The sequence below is a fragment of the Gorilla gorilla genome, chromosome 9, assembly GCF_029281585.2.
Source record: "Gorilla gorilla gorilla isolate KB3781 chromosome 9, NHGRI_mGorGor1-v2.1_pri, whole genome shotgun sequence".
NCBI classification, from domain to species: domain Eukaryota; kingdom Metazoa; phylum Chordata; class Mammalia; order Primates; family Hominidae; genus Gorilla; species Gorilla gorilla.
Window position 1 is genome coordinate 40,216,956 of NC_073233.2, and position 17,240 is coordinate 40,234,195.

The 17,240-nt window shown below is 46.8% G+C and overlaps 1 protein-coding gene across 3 annotated transcripts; it reads right to left on the minus strand.

The window, feature by feature from the left end:
• Positions 1-1,854: 1,854 nt before the first annotated feature.
• LMO2 (LIM domain only 2) lies at positions 1,855-13,804 on the minus strand. 3 transcript variants are annotated; one of them, XM_055356557.2, is made up of 5 exons: positions 13,600-13,804; positions 13,080-13,242; positions 12,610-12,835; positions 7,864-8,079; positions 1,855-2,831 (listed from the first exon to the last, which is right to left on the minus strand). In XM_055356557.2, exons 3-5 carry the CDS (start codon positions 12,648-12,650, stop codon positions 2,612-2,614), a joined length of 477 nt encoding a protein of 158 aa, XP_055212532.1. In that variant the 5' UTR covers positions 12,651-12,835; positions 13,080-13,242; positions 13,600-13,804; the 3' UTR covers positions 1,855-2,611. The 3 variants fall into 3 exon arrangements, with proteins under 3 accessions (XP_055212532.1, XP_030872261.2, XP_055212531.1); XM_031016401.3 differs by lacking the exon at positions 13,600-13,804 and having other exon boundaries at positions 12,959-13,248; XM_055356556.2 differs by lacking the exons at positions 13,080-13,242; positions 13,600-13,804 and adding an exon at positions 10,400-10,512 and having other exon boundaries at positions 12,610-12,681.
• Positions 13,805-17,240: the final 3,436 nt, after the last annotated feature.

Here is a 17,240-nt window from a genome sequence, read left to right on the forward strand (position 1 = left end):
GCATGACAAAAATATTGGCTGATTTCTTGAATCTTAATGTGTGTTGTGCTACAATGGGGATTAAGAATAAAGTTTAGATTTCCAAAGCAATGATCATTTGTATTTTTACTTAATACTGCTTATAAGATAACTGCATAGATAAAATCTATTACCATTACTATTATTACTGTAAATATGGTTTAAAATGGTGAATTAAATTGTGATTGATTTTGAAGATGATGTGCAGAACAAATGAGTGATGAATGTATGTGAAAGTTTTCAGTTTAGGGACCAAGGGTAGACAGTATCTACATGTGGAAGAGTTTCAGTGATTAACCTTTGCATCAAATATTAATAACTTAGAATGCTTGATCTTCCTAACTGGGAGATATTTTAGAATAGCCATTCTCAAACTTGAGCATGCGTCAGAATCATCTTTAAGGCATATTAAAACACAGGTGGGGCACGGTGGCTCATGTCTATAACCCAACACTTTGGGAGGCCAATGCAGGTGGATTACTTGAGTCCAGGAGTTCAAGACCAGCCTGAGCAACATGGGGAAACCCAATCTCTACCAAAAATACAAAAATTAGCTGGGTGTGGTGGTGTGAGCCTGTAGTCTTCTCAGCTACTACAGAGGCTGAGGTGGGAGGATTGCTTGAGCCCAAGAAGTCAAGGCTGCAGCGAGCCAGGATCATAACACTGCACTCCAGCCTGGGGGACGGAGAGAGATCTTGTCTCAAAACAAAGAAACAAACAAACAACCCACAAATTGCTGAACCCCATCCCCAGATTTTCTGATTTAGGGTATCTGGGGTGGAGCCCATGAATCTGTTTCTTTATTATAAGTTACCAGGTGATGTTGATTCTGCTGGTCCCCAGAGAGTTTGAGAACCACTGACTTAGAACAAACATCCCCTCGCTGGTAATGCCTTTCCACCACCTGAGCTGGAATGCAACGTAACTGGATTTGTTTTAAATAGGCCACCTTAAGCAGTCAAATTTCCCAACTACTTGTTGCATTTTACAGACCAAGAGAGCCATCACTTCATTATTTCTCCTCTAGAAGAAAAAAAATCATTTGTCTCTCTGTCCTGGGATTTAAAAAAATTAAAAATAACAAAGATCACAAACCTTAGGAAGATTTAAAGGAATCTTATAGTTAACATGCAGCCTTAGCTGCATGTTTCTTGTGTCTTAATAACTGAACACATTTAGACTTCTTGCATTTCCGAGTACTCTAAGGAAATCATTGAAAGGCATATTCTTCATCTAGGTTTGTCCTACGTCGGGAGCCTCCTGGGCTAACGCGCTTCAAGGTGATGGCCAGCAGGTGGCGCTCTGCATCAGTTCATGGGGGCGGCCTGACTCGGGGGAAGGCAAACACACAAACCAAGGTGCCTGCTTTAAATCCTCAAAGTAAAGGTCCTCTTAACCACTTGTCATAAAACACCCTGAGACACCCGTCTTGGAAAATCGAAGTGTCAAGCTCAGCATCTTTGCCACATTTCAAACTAGGTAATTACCTTCTCTCCCAAAGGGAATCTGCTTTATGTATTTGTGTCCTTTCTAGGTTACAAGTTTCCCAAAGGCAATGATCTTGCCTTCCACTCACTCCATACAATGCTGAAGTGAAATGCATATTTTACAATAACAATTTAATTATTCTACATTCCTCTGAGCTACATGATGACCTGTTACATAATTGCCAGTAATACAGAAATGTGCCTGCCTCATACAAACCCTTGCAATACACAGAAGTTTTTATTTGACCTAAGAGTAAATTGCTTATTTGCTTCTCCTTTAGAACAGAAAAAGCAGAGCATTTCCCTGCCATCCCAAATTATAAGTCGTAATCAAATAAACAACACTGTATTTCAGTCTGTCATTTTTATTAAGCCCGCAGAGCTGTTTTTTTTTCTACACACGACAAATACTTTGATATAATCTAGGATAATAAAATAGTTGAACAACTTTTTTTTAAGATTTATATTGTATAGAAACCATCTGTGGAACTCCTCACCTCAAAATGAAGGTGTCTAAAAACAGTGATTCATCAGCATTGCTTTAAATAATTGTTTGGTTAAAAGTTGTGGTTCATGCAGTTTTCCTTGGGTCCAAAGCTTAAGGCCTTGGGAAGGGGGCCAAGAAAAAAAGAATGGCCACTCTCCTTTCTGTCCTTCCCTTGTGTGGAGGACAGTGATTGAAACAGAGGAGTTAAAAAGCCAGGAAGAAAAGAAATCAATTGCACATCTCTAGTTTGCAAGCGTCAAAGTCACAACAAGTCTGTACACAACAACTCTCTATCTGTAGATATGAAATTCCATCATGATAGCACAGCGCCTGCTTGCCCCTAAATGTTCCTTTCTTCTGCTAATCATGTCAGTTACTATGGATGGGCTGTGGCCGTAAGTTCTCCCTCAAGGGCTGGTCCTTCTGTCACCTTGAAGTGTCAGCCCCTGAATTATGCCACTTGGATGCTATGTCTTGATACCCAATAAAGGTCTACCATCCCCTAAGAAATCCCTTACCCCACCCTCAAACCCCCAAAGTGCCTAAGAGTGAAGACGAAGATAACATGGAGACGGCGTCTTCAGTGAACACCTCCCCAAAGATGCCCGGGGACTCGGGCCTATATCATCCCATTGATCTTAGTCCACTCGTAGATGTCCTGTTCGCACACTATGTCAGAGTTGATGAGGAGGTATCTGTCACCTACACAGAAATGCTTCTGACAGGCGGCGCATTTGAAACATTCCAGGTGATACACTTTGTCTTTCACCCGCATTGTCATCTCATAGGCACGAATCCGCTTGTCACAGGATGCGCAGAGACCGTCTTGCCCAAAAAGCCTGGGGCAAAAGAAAGAAAAGCTAAGAAGACAGTCAAAGGGACAATCCTGGAAGACAGGGCTCAGGGATGAGCCCTAGAAAGGAGGCCGAACTTTCAGGATGTCAGGAAGCCAGGGAAGGTCGGCTCCAGAAGGAGGGCCGGCTAGTGCAGTCTTTACCAGCAGGCAGAGGGAACTCAGATGAAACTGGCATTTGGATCTGGCATAACTCCTCCCTTTTCTGAGCCCTCTCCCTGTCTGCAGCAACTGCTCATCATTCCCCTAGGCTGCCCCCTGGCTCCTCCTCTGTGGGCAAGGCTCTCAGCTGATGTGATCTATCATAAGGAGTTAGGCAAGTATTACCTGTCCCCTCCCAGGGGAACCCTCATTTCAGAAGAGCAGCTGGAGAGAGACCCTAAGGGCCCCTTTGAGAGGGTACTGACCAGGAATGCAATAAAACGGGCATTCTTCTGAGGCTCCCAAACTCTATCATGTCAACAGCCACTGATTCTACCCATGGGGAGAGCTGGCCTTGAATACCTCCATAAGCTGTAAAGCACATCTCCCCCTGATTATTCGCTGGGGCCCCAGCTCCTGGGAGACAGGGAGTTCCACAGAAAACACGCAGTGCAGCTAATCGTGCCTCTGAGATATGGAGGACCAACAGTATCTCTCCACCATGAAGGGAGGATCTTAATTCATGGCCCTCGCTGCCCACTGGCATGAATCAAAAGGGAAACTTCTTTTCCGACATTTAAATCAAGACTCTCCCAAGCCTCAGTTGATCAGTCACTTATTTCAGGCAGTATTCAGTGTCAAGGCGAGAGACAGAACATGGCAGGGCTCAGTGCAGTGGTTCTCAAAGTGTTGGTCCTGGGACCAGCAACATCAGCACTGCCTGGGAACCTGATAGAAATACAAATTCTCAGGCTGGGCGCAGTGGCTTACGCCTGTAATCCCAACACTTTGGGAGGCTGAGGCAGGCAAATCACTTGAGCTCACAAGTTCGAGACCACCCTGGGCAACATGGTGAAACTGTGTCTTTACAAAAAATACAAAAATTAGCCGGGTGTGGTGGTGCATGCCTCTAGTCTCAGCTATTAATATTTGGGAGGCTGAGGTGGGAGGATGGCTTTAGCTGAGGTGGAGGTTGCAGTGAGCCGAGATCATGCCACTGCACTCCAGCCTGGGCCACAGAGCCATACCTTGACTCAAAAGAAAAGCAAAAACTAAACAAACAAACAAAAAAAACAAATTCTCAGCCCTCCTCCCTCCCTACTCAACTGAGACACCCTGGGGAGAAGGCCCAGCAGTCTGTGCGTTAACGAACACTTCCGGGGGACTGGTTGCAGGCTGACATTTGAGAATCAACAGCAAAAGTGCAGCAACACAAGCACCGAAAGCAGAGAAGACCCAGCTTCAATGTCCCGGACCAGCCCTGAGTGACCCTGGAGAGACCTCTGATTCTCTGAGCCTCAGTGAAATGGCAGCCATCATAGGCTCCACCTCACTCAGCTGTTAAAACAACCAAACGAAGCATGTCAGGGCACCCATGGTCAAGGGCTAAGCCAACGCTGGTTATGTTTTAACACATCTTGGGTGTATTCCCAGCTGCGCCAGTCTTGCTGCAGGAAGTAATTTTCACTCGTGGCTGAAAACATAGCATGTTAGCAGGTGGTTTCTACATAAAACCTTTAGGACAGTTTTAGGTGAATGCTTGCTCTTACTGGAAGTTCTGGTTGATTTCAGAATATCAGAGAATCAGTGGGTACATTCTGAGAGGTTGTAGGGGACGTAAGGGCAGTTGACACATTTTGCAATATTTGGGCAAGATTAATGGAATTGACAAGAGGTGGTCTGTGAGTGGAGAGCTCACTGTTCGGGCCAGGGCCAGCTAATTTGCCTCTGAATCCTGCTTTCCATTTGAAGATCTCCGAGTGTTTTCAAAGCACCGCCTGGGAGCAAACTCATTACTGGGGGAGAACATTTTATCCCAAAGTAGCAGATGGTGGAGCTGCAGGTAACCGCCACATTGGAGGTCACAGAGTGGAAAGACAGTTCTGGTTTCCTGACTGCTCTGTAAGTTAAGTTTGGGCCTGAGCAAGGATGAACGACTGAGAAAACAGTGTGCATGGAATGAATCCAACTGCCTGGGGTGTGCGATCCTTAAGGAAGGAGGGAGCTTATTAAAGGGAAGTCAGGGGGTAAATTACAATCCACATCAGGCAGCTATGAAGGGAAGGACAAAGGACGAATATGTGGGAGACAAGTTCAGGTCCCAGCATCACCTCTAACTTGCCAGGTGACCTGAGCAAATGGAGTCCCCTGTACAGGCTTCTGTGACTTAAGCCGTAAAGCAAGGGAACTGAAAAAGAAGGTCTCTGTAGCCCCTTCCAGCTCTGGGATTCAGAGATTCTAATATTAGTAAAAAATAAGCCAGGACTTGACACCTAACTTGAGCATTAACCTCTGGCACCAAGAATTGGTATCTTAGGCTGGATATCCCAGAAGCAGCCCCTGAGGCAAGGATTGATGTGCCAGTGATTTATGAATGAGGCATTCTCAGGAAAAACCTGGAAGGCAGCAGGGGAGGCTGGAGGGAAGGGGAGGAAGCCAAGCCAAGTTGTATCCTCAGGCAAAGTCCCTCAGAGGGGAGGGACCCTGGAATATAAGTTATGCCTGGCTCCAGGCAAGGCTGCGGGGCTTGGTACTCCCACCATGTCTGTCACTGGTTAAGGTCCGTTGGGAGTCTAGTTGGGGCAGGCATACTTCTGGCTCTAACAGATTCAGGTGCTGGCTGTTAAAAGCAAAACCACTGCCATCACCGCCACCCCACCACTCCCAGCACACAAGAATTAGTGAAAAGGGATCCAAGGAGATCTGGCTCAGCACAGACATGAACAGCTGCTCTCGGGTTCCCAACAATACAACACAGCAGCAGAGTTGAGGTTCTGCATGGGGGTCTCATGAATATTTGAAGCTAAATGTCGGAAAAGAACTTAACAGGCAACTCAGCCATTGGAAATCCTCATGGGGACAAGTTATCCTAGGGGTCAAGAAGAACTCAAACACATTAGAGGGCCCGTTCAGTTACTCCTCCAACTTGCCTTGTTAAAAGATCCTGCCAGATATACTAAGAATGCCAGTAAACAAGACCTTGGCTAAAGGACCATCCCTGACGCAAAAGTCAATTTTTCTCCTCTGTCAAGAGATGTCCCATCTTAAGCTCTCTGCTGCCCATTTTAATAACAATAATATAAATATTAAAGAATGGCTGGAAATGCCTGCACTAATGCAGAGTTAATTAACATGTTGCCTAGGAATGTGGCAGGGAGAAGAATTATTTCATGTCACCAAGACACAAGTTAATTAACATTGGGTTCTCCCAGACTGTTTTTTTTTTCCTCTCCTTTTTGAAAATGGAAAGGATTAACAAGCCCAGGCAGCACTGGTTTTATTCCTGAATGTTATATAAAACGGTAGAGATAGGGAGAAGCTGGGGCTCTTCTGACCTTACTCTATCTGCACTTCAGTTAATAAGATTCAAATGATTTGACAGGGATGGAGTCAAGGGTCCGATGGGAATCATTTACCCGTCTGCCTTCTCACTGACTTGGCAAACTGGGAGTGAGCAAAACCAGGTCTGTATTTATCCAAGTTCTATTTTCTGTGACTTAAAAAAAAGAAAACTGACCAAAATTATAAGCATGATCATTGCAAAATCCTACTTATTTTCTCGGAACCACCATATCTGCAAGGACTGCAAGGACTTTATCTGGGAATTCAAGAAGGACAAAAGCTTCTTCTAACAGTCTTTAGGTAAAGCTTCCTTCACCGTGAAACTGCCTGCAGTTTTTTTTTTTTGGTTTTGTTTTGTTTCTATAATGTAAAATGCTCTGAGGGCAGGTTTGGGAGGAAAAGCTGGCCCAGCAGCCAAGGGCGCTGAGGTCTCAACAAGCTTCCATGGGTTGGATGGTCCTGGTGTATCAGGGAAGCATGCTTCACAGACCCTCTGCTCCAGGAAAACGGAGAAATACTGACAGCTACACAGTTGAGCAGATCTGACAGTAGAGGGCACAGAGACAGTTACCTCCACAGCAGCTCATTGGAAACCAGAAACGCTAGTACATTCTAGGCAAAGGCATTCACACAGTGCTGGAAAATTCGGATGGCCAATAGGATGGCCCAGAGCATGGGAGATGTCCTCAGCTCCTGTCTTACTTGGCGTTGTCGAGTTCCTATCTTACTCTTCCATTCTTCCATCCCTTTGCTCATTAGATTGGAAAATAATGATTATGTAAGAGCAGCTAACATCTATTTGATCCATACCAAGCCAAGTAGTTTATCTGCATTATTCCATCAAATTCTCCCCACATCCTTAGAGGTAGGTGCTATTATCATCCCCATTTTACAGATAAGGAAATCGAGGCTTAGGAAGGTTAAGTAACTTGCCCAAGGCCACCAGGCTGGGAAGCAATGGTATTGGGACTCAAACCTCCAACTGCCTGCAGGGCCTTTGCCTTTCTGTTCTTCGAAGACTGCCTTCCTGCTATGAGTCAATGCTTGGAGCTCCATCTGCTTTCTATTTTTAAATTTCTCATCATATAATACTGGAGTCATACAAAAAAAATTTATAACATACATATATGTTCTGAAGCATTCAAATGAGGTCCTCAGAGCCCACCTCCAAACTTAGAAACACTCCCAGTCCCTCTGATCCTCTGTGTGTACTCCTCCTCAACCCCATCCCCTAGCTTCTCCCGCTCCCCAAGGGAACCACTTTTCTGAATTTTGGGTATACAATTCTCTTGCCTTTAAAGATATTAGTATTTTACCACATAGGAACATAACCCTGAGAACATGCTTCTCAAACAGGAAGAAATGCCCTCTGCTTCTCAGCACAGGAGCTGAGACTCAGCCTCTGCAGTCTGACCTCTTTCTATAGGTGGTGTCCGAGCCTGGAGCAGGGTAAGAGGCAACACACACTGACTGCAGATGTCCATGGACTACCCAGCCTCCCTTCCGAGGGCCCAGTGGAGTGCCGGGGAGGGTACCTGAGATAGTCTCTCCGGCAGAGCTTCCGGCCCAGTTTGTAGTAGAGGCGCCGCCCCACCTCGCCCAGCCGGCAGCCACAGAGGTCGCAGCTCAGGCAGTCCTCGTGCCAGTACCGGTCGATGGCCTTCAGGAAGTAGCGGTCCCCGATGTTCTGCTGGCAGCCGCCGCATGTCAGCAGGGATGGGGGGATCTGCAGCACCTCATCCACTGGTTCCCTGGAGAGAAGGCCAAGCATCAGGGACAGCCTCACCAGAGTGAGACCAGCACTGAGGGTCCGAGATCGTTTTGGGCCAGACAGGGCATCTCACCTGACTGCCTTTCAGTGACCTAAGGGAGAAGGGACATGACAACACATCCCTTGGCCAGACTGCAGAGTCCCAACCAACCTTGGGTTAAGACGGGAAAGAGCCAGACCTTACTCCCTAGATCTCTAAGAAGTAAACACAGGGCACCAAGAGGCATCAAAGGCAATTGCAGGCGGCACTGTGCCCCTGCCCACGCCCACCACTACCTGGGCACCTCTGGTCTCCTTCTGCTTTTTCCCACTCTCCCCGCTGACTCTAACTTCACAGATCTCCCTCATTTTCCTCCTCCTATAACCTGGACCCAAGGGCACTGCCTAACCTCAGAGGAGGCACTCTGGACTAAAAGAGTCGCTCACTGCCAGGGCAGCAGATGACCGAGAGTGCTAAGAATCTGCAAATCCCCAGTGCCATCCTCCCTCCAGCCCTAACCAACTGCACAAAAGCAGAGGTGAGGAAGAAAGAAGAATGAGACCAAAAATTATTTTAGGTTGCTTTCTCTTTCCAAAATCAAAATTCCATCAGGATATAATAGGAATTCTCCTAATTTTACTTTTTTACAGAAATTCCATTTTCCATTCTTCCTACTGAAGGAATACTTGGAGGAAAATCCCATATCGTAAGGCCATTGTTACACTTACGAAAGACATCAAATAGGCCTTTCTTTCCTTACCTGAACATTTTTATAAGAGTAAAATTGATTTGGATAAAGTTGATTTGAGGAAGAAAATGAAGTGGGGGCAATGATTATTTCAGAGAGTGGAAGGCAATTAAACAGACACTGACATCTCAATCCAGCAATTGTTAATAGGCTGTGACACGTGTTCTTTCGTTAATACGCCATGCATAGCATCTCCTGTTCACTTTGCTTCACTGGAATCTGAATACATTTTTACATTTAAAAATAAATAACTTTGCTAAAAGAAAATAGAGGAGTGGAAGGAATTATTCTAGTGTCCCCCAAATGGGACACAGCAAACACTTAATACTTGTTGATTTATAATAATTAGCAAGTGTTCTCTGGAACCTTACTTAAACACAAATCTATTTCCTAAAAATCTATTATATTTCAAAAAACAGACCTTCTTCCAACTGTAAAATTCCCAAAGGGAGTTTCCTCCTGGGTACCCTGCAGGTATAAATCCATGTCTCCTATTTCTAACTGGTACTAACTTACCAGGTGACCTTGTGTCCTAATTGGTCTGTGCCCATAAATCCCAGCAGCCATTATACTTGGGGACAGGAGGCGAGGTGGCTCAATGTCTATAACACTCTGACAACTTCAGGTGATCACGTCATGTGAAGTATGAAGTGTTCCTTATGAAATTTAGGAGTGCTAAAGCCATGCCCATACTTTCTAGACACAGTGTAACAGCACTTCATGAGACTATCATCTTTGGAACAAGAAAACGGGAAGCTCAAGTTAGTTTATCTGGGGAAAAAAAATGGCCAGGTACAGTGGCTCACGCTTGTAATCCCAGCACTTTGGGAGGCCAAGGCAGGAGGATCAGTTGAGCCCAGGAGTTTGAGGCCAGCCTGGGCAACATGGCAAAATCCTGTCTCTACAAAACATATAAAAAATTGCCCAGGCTTGGTGGCATGAGCCAGTAGTCCCAGCTACCCAGGAGGCTGAGGTGGGAGGATCGTCTGAGCCCAGGAAGTTGAGGCTGCAGTGAGCACTGCACTCTAGCCTAGACAACACAGTGAGACCCTAGCTCAAAAAAATTCAAAACTATAGTTTTTTGTTTGTTTGTTTGTTTTGAGACACAGTTTCACTCTTATTGCCCAGGCTGGAGTGCAATGGCACAATCTCGGCTCACTGCAACCTCCACCTCCTGGGTTCAAGTGATTCTCCCGCTTCAGCCTCCCAAATAGCTGGGATTACAGGTGCCCACCACCAGGCCCAGCTAATTTTTATTTTTAGTGGAGACGAGATTTCATTCACTGAAGCCTTGCTTTCTTTCCTTTGTTTCTACAGATTGTATATAAGGACTGCCATCTCCCCTTCTAATAACTAATACCCTAGCTTTTTCATGTGTATCAACTCAGAGTTGCATCTCTTCTCTTTCCACCGCCCATGATCTTACTCTGGGCTTTCAAAACCACTCATGGAACCTCGACGCACATTGGATGTCCCGATGTTGATGCTGCCAAAGGACTGTGAAAGAAGAGAATTTGCCCTTAGCTGGTGCAAAACTGCCTGGAATTCAAATGAATTGCTCTTGCTACTCACAGGGGAGGCAGTGGGGGCCACCAGTGGCACAGCAAGGGAATCTCTGTGTTCATGAATTCTGGCTGGCTTTCTGTCCAAATGTTTCATTTGCATATAGCTAGGCAAGTCTCCATCTGTAATTTGGAGATGCTGATTGTAATGACCCAAGTTGGATTTGAGGAAGTACACAATGAAGCATCTAGTAGGATACTGGACAACAGGAGGAATGTAAAGTAAAAGAGTTACGGTGATGGCCTGAGACGAGATGGAGAAGTAAAGTATAAGATATTGGCTCTGTCTTTCTATACTTAATTAATGATAATATCACATTATACTTAGTGGACAATCCAAGACAATGACTGAATTAGATTGATTCACCCTCAAATTAATATTTTATATTCTCCCAGACCCTTATCTTGAATATTACACCTGAGTATCATTTAAGCCTGGATTTCTGGGATAATCATAACAATTTCTAAGGGCGTGGGGAGAATGTGCTGCAGCAATTTCTCAACTGGCTTGTCCCTCTTTGATCAGAACCTGTCTTCGTTGGGCAAATAGTGAAGTGAAGGAAGGAGCTGGTGAGCCTCCAGCAGTAGATATCTGTTGTATTAGGAAGTTAGGATGTTTCAGTTTCTAACCTCAGTGAAAAAGCACAAACTTTGAAAGAAGCAAACTTCCTTCAGGGAAATGAAACCTTCAGATTAATCTTCTATTGAAAGGATTAGTGACTAAATTCTGCTGATCAAAAAGGTATGAGGCACCAATTCATCCAATTCACTCCTTTATTGTGTTACTATGATCTTGCCCAGTCTCTGAAACTCAGAGCTCAGTTTTAAGTTTATTTTAAAAAAGTGATCAAACCACCCTTTAAACCCATTGTTTGCATAAACATACTTTTAAAAAGGAATGTTATTTTTCTCCTGAGAATTTGTTGAAGGAAGTGGGGGTTTTTGCTACAACAAACCTAGCTCATTACAGAACTGGTGTCTTAACCTTCAGGACTGAATAGTGATGTTTATATTCTCATTGGATGGTGGTACTTCCTGTGTTTTATGAGAACATGCTGAGCTTTTATGCTGGTAACTGAGGGTAAAACCCAGGTAAATAAACACCATAGAAAGCCGAAATTGAAGGGTGTATGTGTGTGTGTGCGGTATTTCAAGAAGGAAAGCACAATTCTTTTAAAGCAGGAAAAGAAAAAACAAAACAAATGTCTCTTAAAAGCACAAATGGACAAGTCATTAACCAGCTCCTTTGGTCTTGTGTAACAAATCCCTTCAAAGGATTAGAGGGAGACTTCAAAGGAATAAAAATTCTCAAAACCAGACAGCTAATGACTCTTAAAAGGGCATTTGCGTTGACAGGAAAATGATATCTTAAACACCCCTTACTCCCCATGTTAACGCTAAAGAATGGGTGAGGGATAGAACAACATTCCAAACCAGTACGCGGCTCAGAAAACAGATGCGGCCAATGCTCATTAGAGCTCTGGTTCCCTGACCCCAAACCCTTTTAAGACTCTGCTAAAAACTACGAGACTCTACTCCCCAGAATAATTCACCTATACACAAAATGGTGCATTAACTTTCGAGATTCACATGTCCCCATCGGTGGACCCCGAGGAGGGGTACACCTACTCAGATTTACTCCGGATTTCGCTGCTCTAGAAATCCCTGGAGGCCCAGAGCCAGCTCCGAGGTGGACGGTCGGACCCCTCGCCCGCCCGTTACCCGCAAGGCTGGCAGCGGCTCCACCTGCGGACCGGGAAGGCGGCCGTTGGGGACCCCGGAGGCCGCCACTTGGAATGTTCCCCTTTCCAAGACCAAATGGACAAAGAGAAAGGGCCGAGAAGGAGAGGGAAGAAGGGAGCAGAGTCAAGCCCAGAACGCTCTCCGGACTGCACCTGCGCGCCTCCAGGCTCTCCTTGTGCCTGCTCCCGTGCAAACTTTCTGGCCCGTGGTGGCTTTGGGGAGCGTCCCAGCAGCCTGGAGTGGCCCGCAGAGGCGCCGGGCCGACCCCTCTCCCTGCCGCCCGCCGCCCAGTCCCTCTCCCAGAGCCCCCGGAATCACCCGGGAGGAAGGGGGAGCCCAGCGCTCGGCAGAGGGGGCCAAGGGCACGCCGCGAGCGTGCACCTGGAGCCCCCTCGCGGGCCGCCCGGGTCCCCCCGACGCTCCGGGACGCGAGGCCGTGGACACCGGGGGTGGCAGGGGCGGGGGCGCCGCACTTACTCTGAAGGGTCCAGGCTCTTCCTTTCGATGGCCGAGGACATTGGGGAGGGAGGCGGGGTGCCGGGCGGCGGGGGCGCTCCCTTTGTGGCGCGGGGCTGGCCGGCTGCCGGGGCTCGGACCCCCTCGGGTGCTCGGGCGCCGTCGCCGCCGTTCCTGCGCCTCCGCTTGCTCCGGCGCTCCGGCGGCGAGCTCGCCTCTCCGCGCTCAAGGACAGTCACCGCGCTCCCTTCAAACGCCAAAGAGAGAGAGCGAATCACCGGGCTGCGGGCGCGCCGCGGCCGAGGCGGGGGCCGGGGCGCGCAGCCTGGCCCCGGGCGGCTGCAGCTGCTGCCGCTGCTCAGGACTTAACCTTCCATCCCGGTCCCGCCGCCGCCGCCGCCGCCGCCCGGTCCCTCTCGCGCGCTGTCGCCGGCTCCGCGCCGCCCGCGGGGATGGTGCGCGCCCGCCCGGCCGCCCCGAGCCCCTCGCACCTTCGGCCCGGGTCGCGGCGCGCTGCTCGCCGCCGAGGGCAGAGAGGGGGCGGCGGCCTAGGGGCGGGGAGGGGACCGTGCGTCTCTCCCCGGGCTTCCTCCTCTCTCGGGAAGGTCTATTTTCGCTCAGCTTCCCTCTGTCTCTGGTTTCATTTCCTTTTTCCTGATCACGATTCAAATACAATAGAAGGAAATCACATTTAAAGAGACAGCTGCCCGGTCCCCCCACCTCCCCTTTTTTCTTCCCTTTTTTTTTTTTTTTTTTAAACGGAGCTCCTGGGGATTAGCAATACAAACAGCAGCATCAGGACTGACTTGGCTTCTTAAAGGGGCCAGTGTCGGGGACGGGGAGAGCCGCTCAGCGAACACCTCTCCTTGGAGAGGAGGCTGGGCAACCACTAAATCATTCTTCAGGGCTTCCCCTCTTCCGCCTTTCCCTTTTGGTTTAACTAAGGCAGAAAGTAACCCACGAACAGCTCGAGCAAGCAAGAAAAGACAAGAATGTGAAATAAGCACCTACAGAAATGCAAGTGTTCCCAGTGGATTTTGCGCCCGTCCCAGGTTCGAGGTCCCAGGTCCACGGACGCCGTGCACTGGGATGCCCCGGACAGCGCGGCTCTGCGGGCTGCGGGCTGCGGGCTGCGGGCCCCAGGCTGCGGGCTCCAGGCTGCGGCCGCGCTCTGCAGAGGCGACGGTGGTGCGCGAGCCGGGACTGCACGGGCTGGGGACGCCTAGAGCAGAGCCAGGGCAGCTAATCCCAGAGGGAGGGTGGCTGGGAGGGACCACGCGGGGCCGGGGCTCCTTTCAGTCGGCTGGTGGCGGAATCCCCTCCCTCTGCACCTTTCAGAAAGCGGACTCCTGCAGTTAAACTGCCCCCCATGTAAAGTGCCAGTAGTATCCCGACCAGAGAAAGTGCTTTTTCAATGGTCAAGAACAGGATCAGAGAGATTATTTTGCCCTGGGTCAGGCACAGAGAAAGAAGGCGGACTTGATTTGGGGGTTCAGGCTTCCCCCTCTCAGCCTCCTTCTAGAAAGAGGCAGGAACGCAGAGGGGAAGGGGGCGGAGGCTAGTAGTCTGCCCTTCCGTGGAGAAAAACTTTGGCTCTCCTGGGCCTCAGAGTTCCTTGAAAATATCTGCGTTCAGAAACTGAAAGGCCTATTTGTGCGTGATGCCAGTCATTAAGGCTTGTAAAGAGGGAACGTACTTTCAGGATCCATGGTTTTATATGATCAGTCTGGATCATAGGCATACATTTCTGTTCCCACTTTAAGTATAACCAAAGTTTACTACTGCCTGCATGCTCTTGTCATTTTCTGGTCCCTGTGTCCCAAGGCTTGGGTCCCTAATGGGTATAATCAAAAGGTGTGTGTGTGTGTGTGTGTGTGTGTGTGTGTGTGTGTGTCTCAAAGGAAGCCTTAACAGCAAATTTTTGTCCTAGTGGAGACTTCAGTATACAAAAAGACTTTTTCGGCTGTGCTCGGTGGCTCATGCTTGTGATCCCAGCACTTTGGGAGGCCCAGGCTAGCCTGAGCAACACGGTGAGACCCCGTTTCTACAAAAAATAAAAAAAATAAAAATAATTAGCTGGGCGTGGTGGTGCTTGCCTGAAATCCTAGCTACTCGGGAGGCGGAGGTGGGAGGATTGCTTGAGCCCAGGAGGTTGAGGCTGCAGTGAGCCATGATCTCACCATTGCCCTCCAGTCTGGGGAACAGAGTGAGACCCTGTCTCAAAAAAAAAAAAAAAAGTTGGGTTGTTTTTTTTTTTTCCGATAGACCCTTGTTTTTAATTTAAAAAAGAAAATACTTAGAATTTAGGCAAGCCTAAACTATGTGATAAATAGGTAACCTACCACACTACTTTCATTTCTAACAGAAATGAAAATAAATATATAGGTTGTGATGAACAGTTTACCTACTTATAACCAGTCAATGTGGTGGTTAAACGCTGGAATTTTGGAACCCAACTGCCTGGGTTTGATTTAGACTCTTACTTATCAGTTAGCATGTCCTAGGAAAATTATTTAATCTGAGGAGGCAGTATGCGGTGGTAGCTCTGGAGTCAGACTACCTGGATTCTAACCCATCCTTGACCAGCTGTGTGAAGCTGGGCTCACAGCAGGAATTTAAACTCCCAGTATCCTGGCCGGGCTCGGTGGCTCACACCTGTAATCCCAGCACTTTGAGAGGCCGAGGCGGGTGGATCACTTGAGGTCAGGAGTTCGTGACCAGCCTGCCCAACATGGTGAAACCCCATCTCTACTAAAAATACAAAAATTAGCCTGGTGTGGTGGCACATGCCTGTAACCCCAGCTACTCGGGAGGCTGAGGCAGGAGAATCACTTGAACCCGGGAGGCAGAGGTTGCAGTGAGCCGAGATCGCGCCATTGCACTCCAGCCTGGGTGACAGAGTGAGACTCCGTCTCAAAACAAACAAACAAACAAACAAATAAAATAAACTCCCAGTATCCTCATCTGTAAAATGGAGACGACAGAACCTATTGCCTAAGTTATTGTGGGGATTATATGAGTTAGTGCACAAAAGGGTGGCACATAGATTTGTAATGGCATGGGGGTAATAACAGATATGAGGTTGCTTGCATGAAAAGCAACTGGTATATAGTAAGCACTCATAAATGGCAGCTGCTATGTTATAGCAAAGGGCATCATTAAGATAATTTTAAAAGAGCTTGAAATTAAATTTAAAGGTGAAATGGGGGTTTAAAATAAGAATTGCCCACCCAAATTTGGAAACTATTTCCTGTTTTTTAAAAGCAGGAAACAGGATCCCTTCACCTCACCCCATTCTTCTCCTAAATAAAACATGTAAGTGTTTTCCATTTTAACGTTCATTATCGTGGTGACTAAATGACCTGTTTGCATCTGCTTGGGTGTTTTTTGTTTGTTTGTTTTTTGAGATGGAGTCTCGCTCTGATACCCAGGCTGGAGTGCAATAGTGCGATCTCAGCTCACTGCAACCTCTGCCTCCTGGGTTCAAGCGATTTTCCCTGCCTCAGCCTCCCGAGTAGCTGGGATTACAGGCGCTCGCCACCACGCCTAGCTAATTTTTTGTATTTTTAGTAGAGACGGGGTTTCACCATGTTGGCCAGGCTGCTCTGAAACTCCTGACCTCAGGCGATCCACCTGCCTCGGCCTCCCAAAGTGCTGGGATTACAGGCATGAGCCACCGTGCCTGGCCACATCTGCTTGTTTTTATTTAATCTGATAAATTATTACTTTCCTTGTCACAGTTTTGCATGGGGCTCAAGTCAGTTTTTAAATTAAATATATCCTTGGGTTCCAAGAGGTAACCTCAGAACAGCCAAATTCAGGGCATAAAGTTTCTTTTTAATAATATGCTTCTACTTTGACCTGAGTGTGTAAAGAAAAAGAGATTACTGCATATGACTTTGGGTCAGTTTCTTATCTTTCACAACTCTTTGGGGAGAACTTCCTTAGAGAAGGTGAATATTTGAAATGGTATCTTAAGATTTCAATTTCACACACAGTGGTTGTAAGAAATAACTGCCTACCGGTGGGATTTCATTCCTATTCAACGGGCAATTAAATCACTCAAATTTAAGTTTAACATTTAGAATCAAGTCTCAAAATGTGTTTTTATTATGAATAATTTTAAAGCAATCATGACCTTATTGTATCCTCCCTTAACAACTAGTACATGCCTTATGCAGAAGAGAGACTCAGGAACTATGAGGTGATTGGGACATGTAAAACGGTTCTTTTAAAAGTTGAGAAAATCTCTATTTGATCCCTGCCAGTGGGACTGAAATTTCATTCCTTTTCCTTTTCCCCCAATTCCTTGCAAATCTTAAATATCCTAAAATCTAGAAAATGTTCAAGTTTTCCTTCCTGAATAAGAATGCTAGAAGAAGAATGAATCAATCTACACGATGGCTCTGACCCCAGATGGATCATTTTTTTCCCCTGTGGGCATTTTCTATTCTTTTTGCTTATTACATTTACAATTCTTTTCTAAGGGAACAGCAGTTTCAAGTGACTAAGGTTACATTCCTTTGCTAAAATGGACTTCTGATAGAAATGAAAATGCAAATATAATTGAGAAGATCCCAACATTATGATAATTTACCTCTCTTTTTTTTTCAACCATTAGAAGCCAAGTTGCAACATATGCTTTGTCACTT

Bases quoted from the DNA above. Each gene is read 5' to 3' on its own strand.
- LMO2 (XM_031016401.3), bottom strand. The intron at 8,080-12,609 runs GTAAGTGCGGCG...CCTTCTCTCCAG, and splicing joins AAGAGCCTGGACCCTTCAGA to GGAACCAGTGGATGAGGTGC. The intron at 2,832-7,863 runs GTACCCTCCCCG...CTTTTGCCCCAG, and splicing joins TGCCGGAGAGACTATCTCAG to GCTTTTTGGGCAAGACGGTC.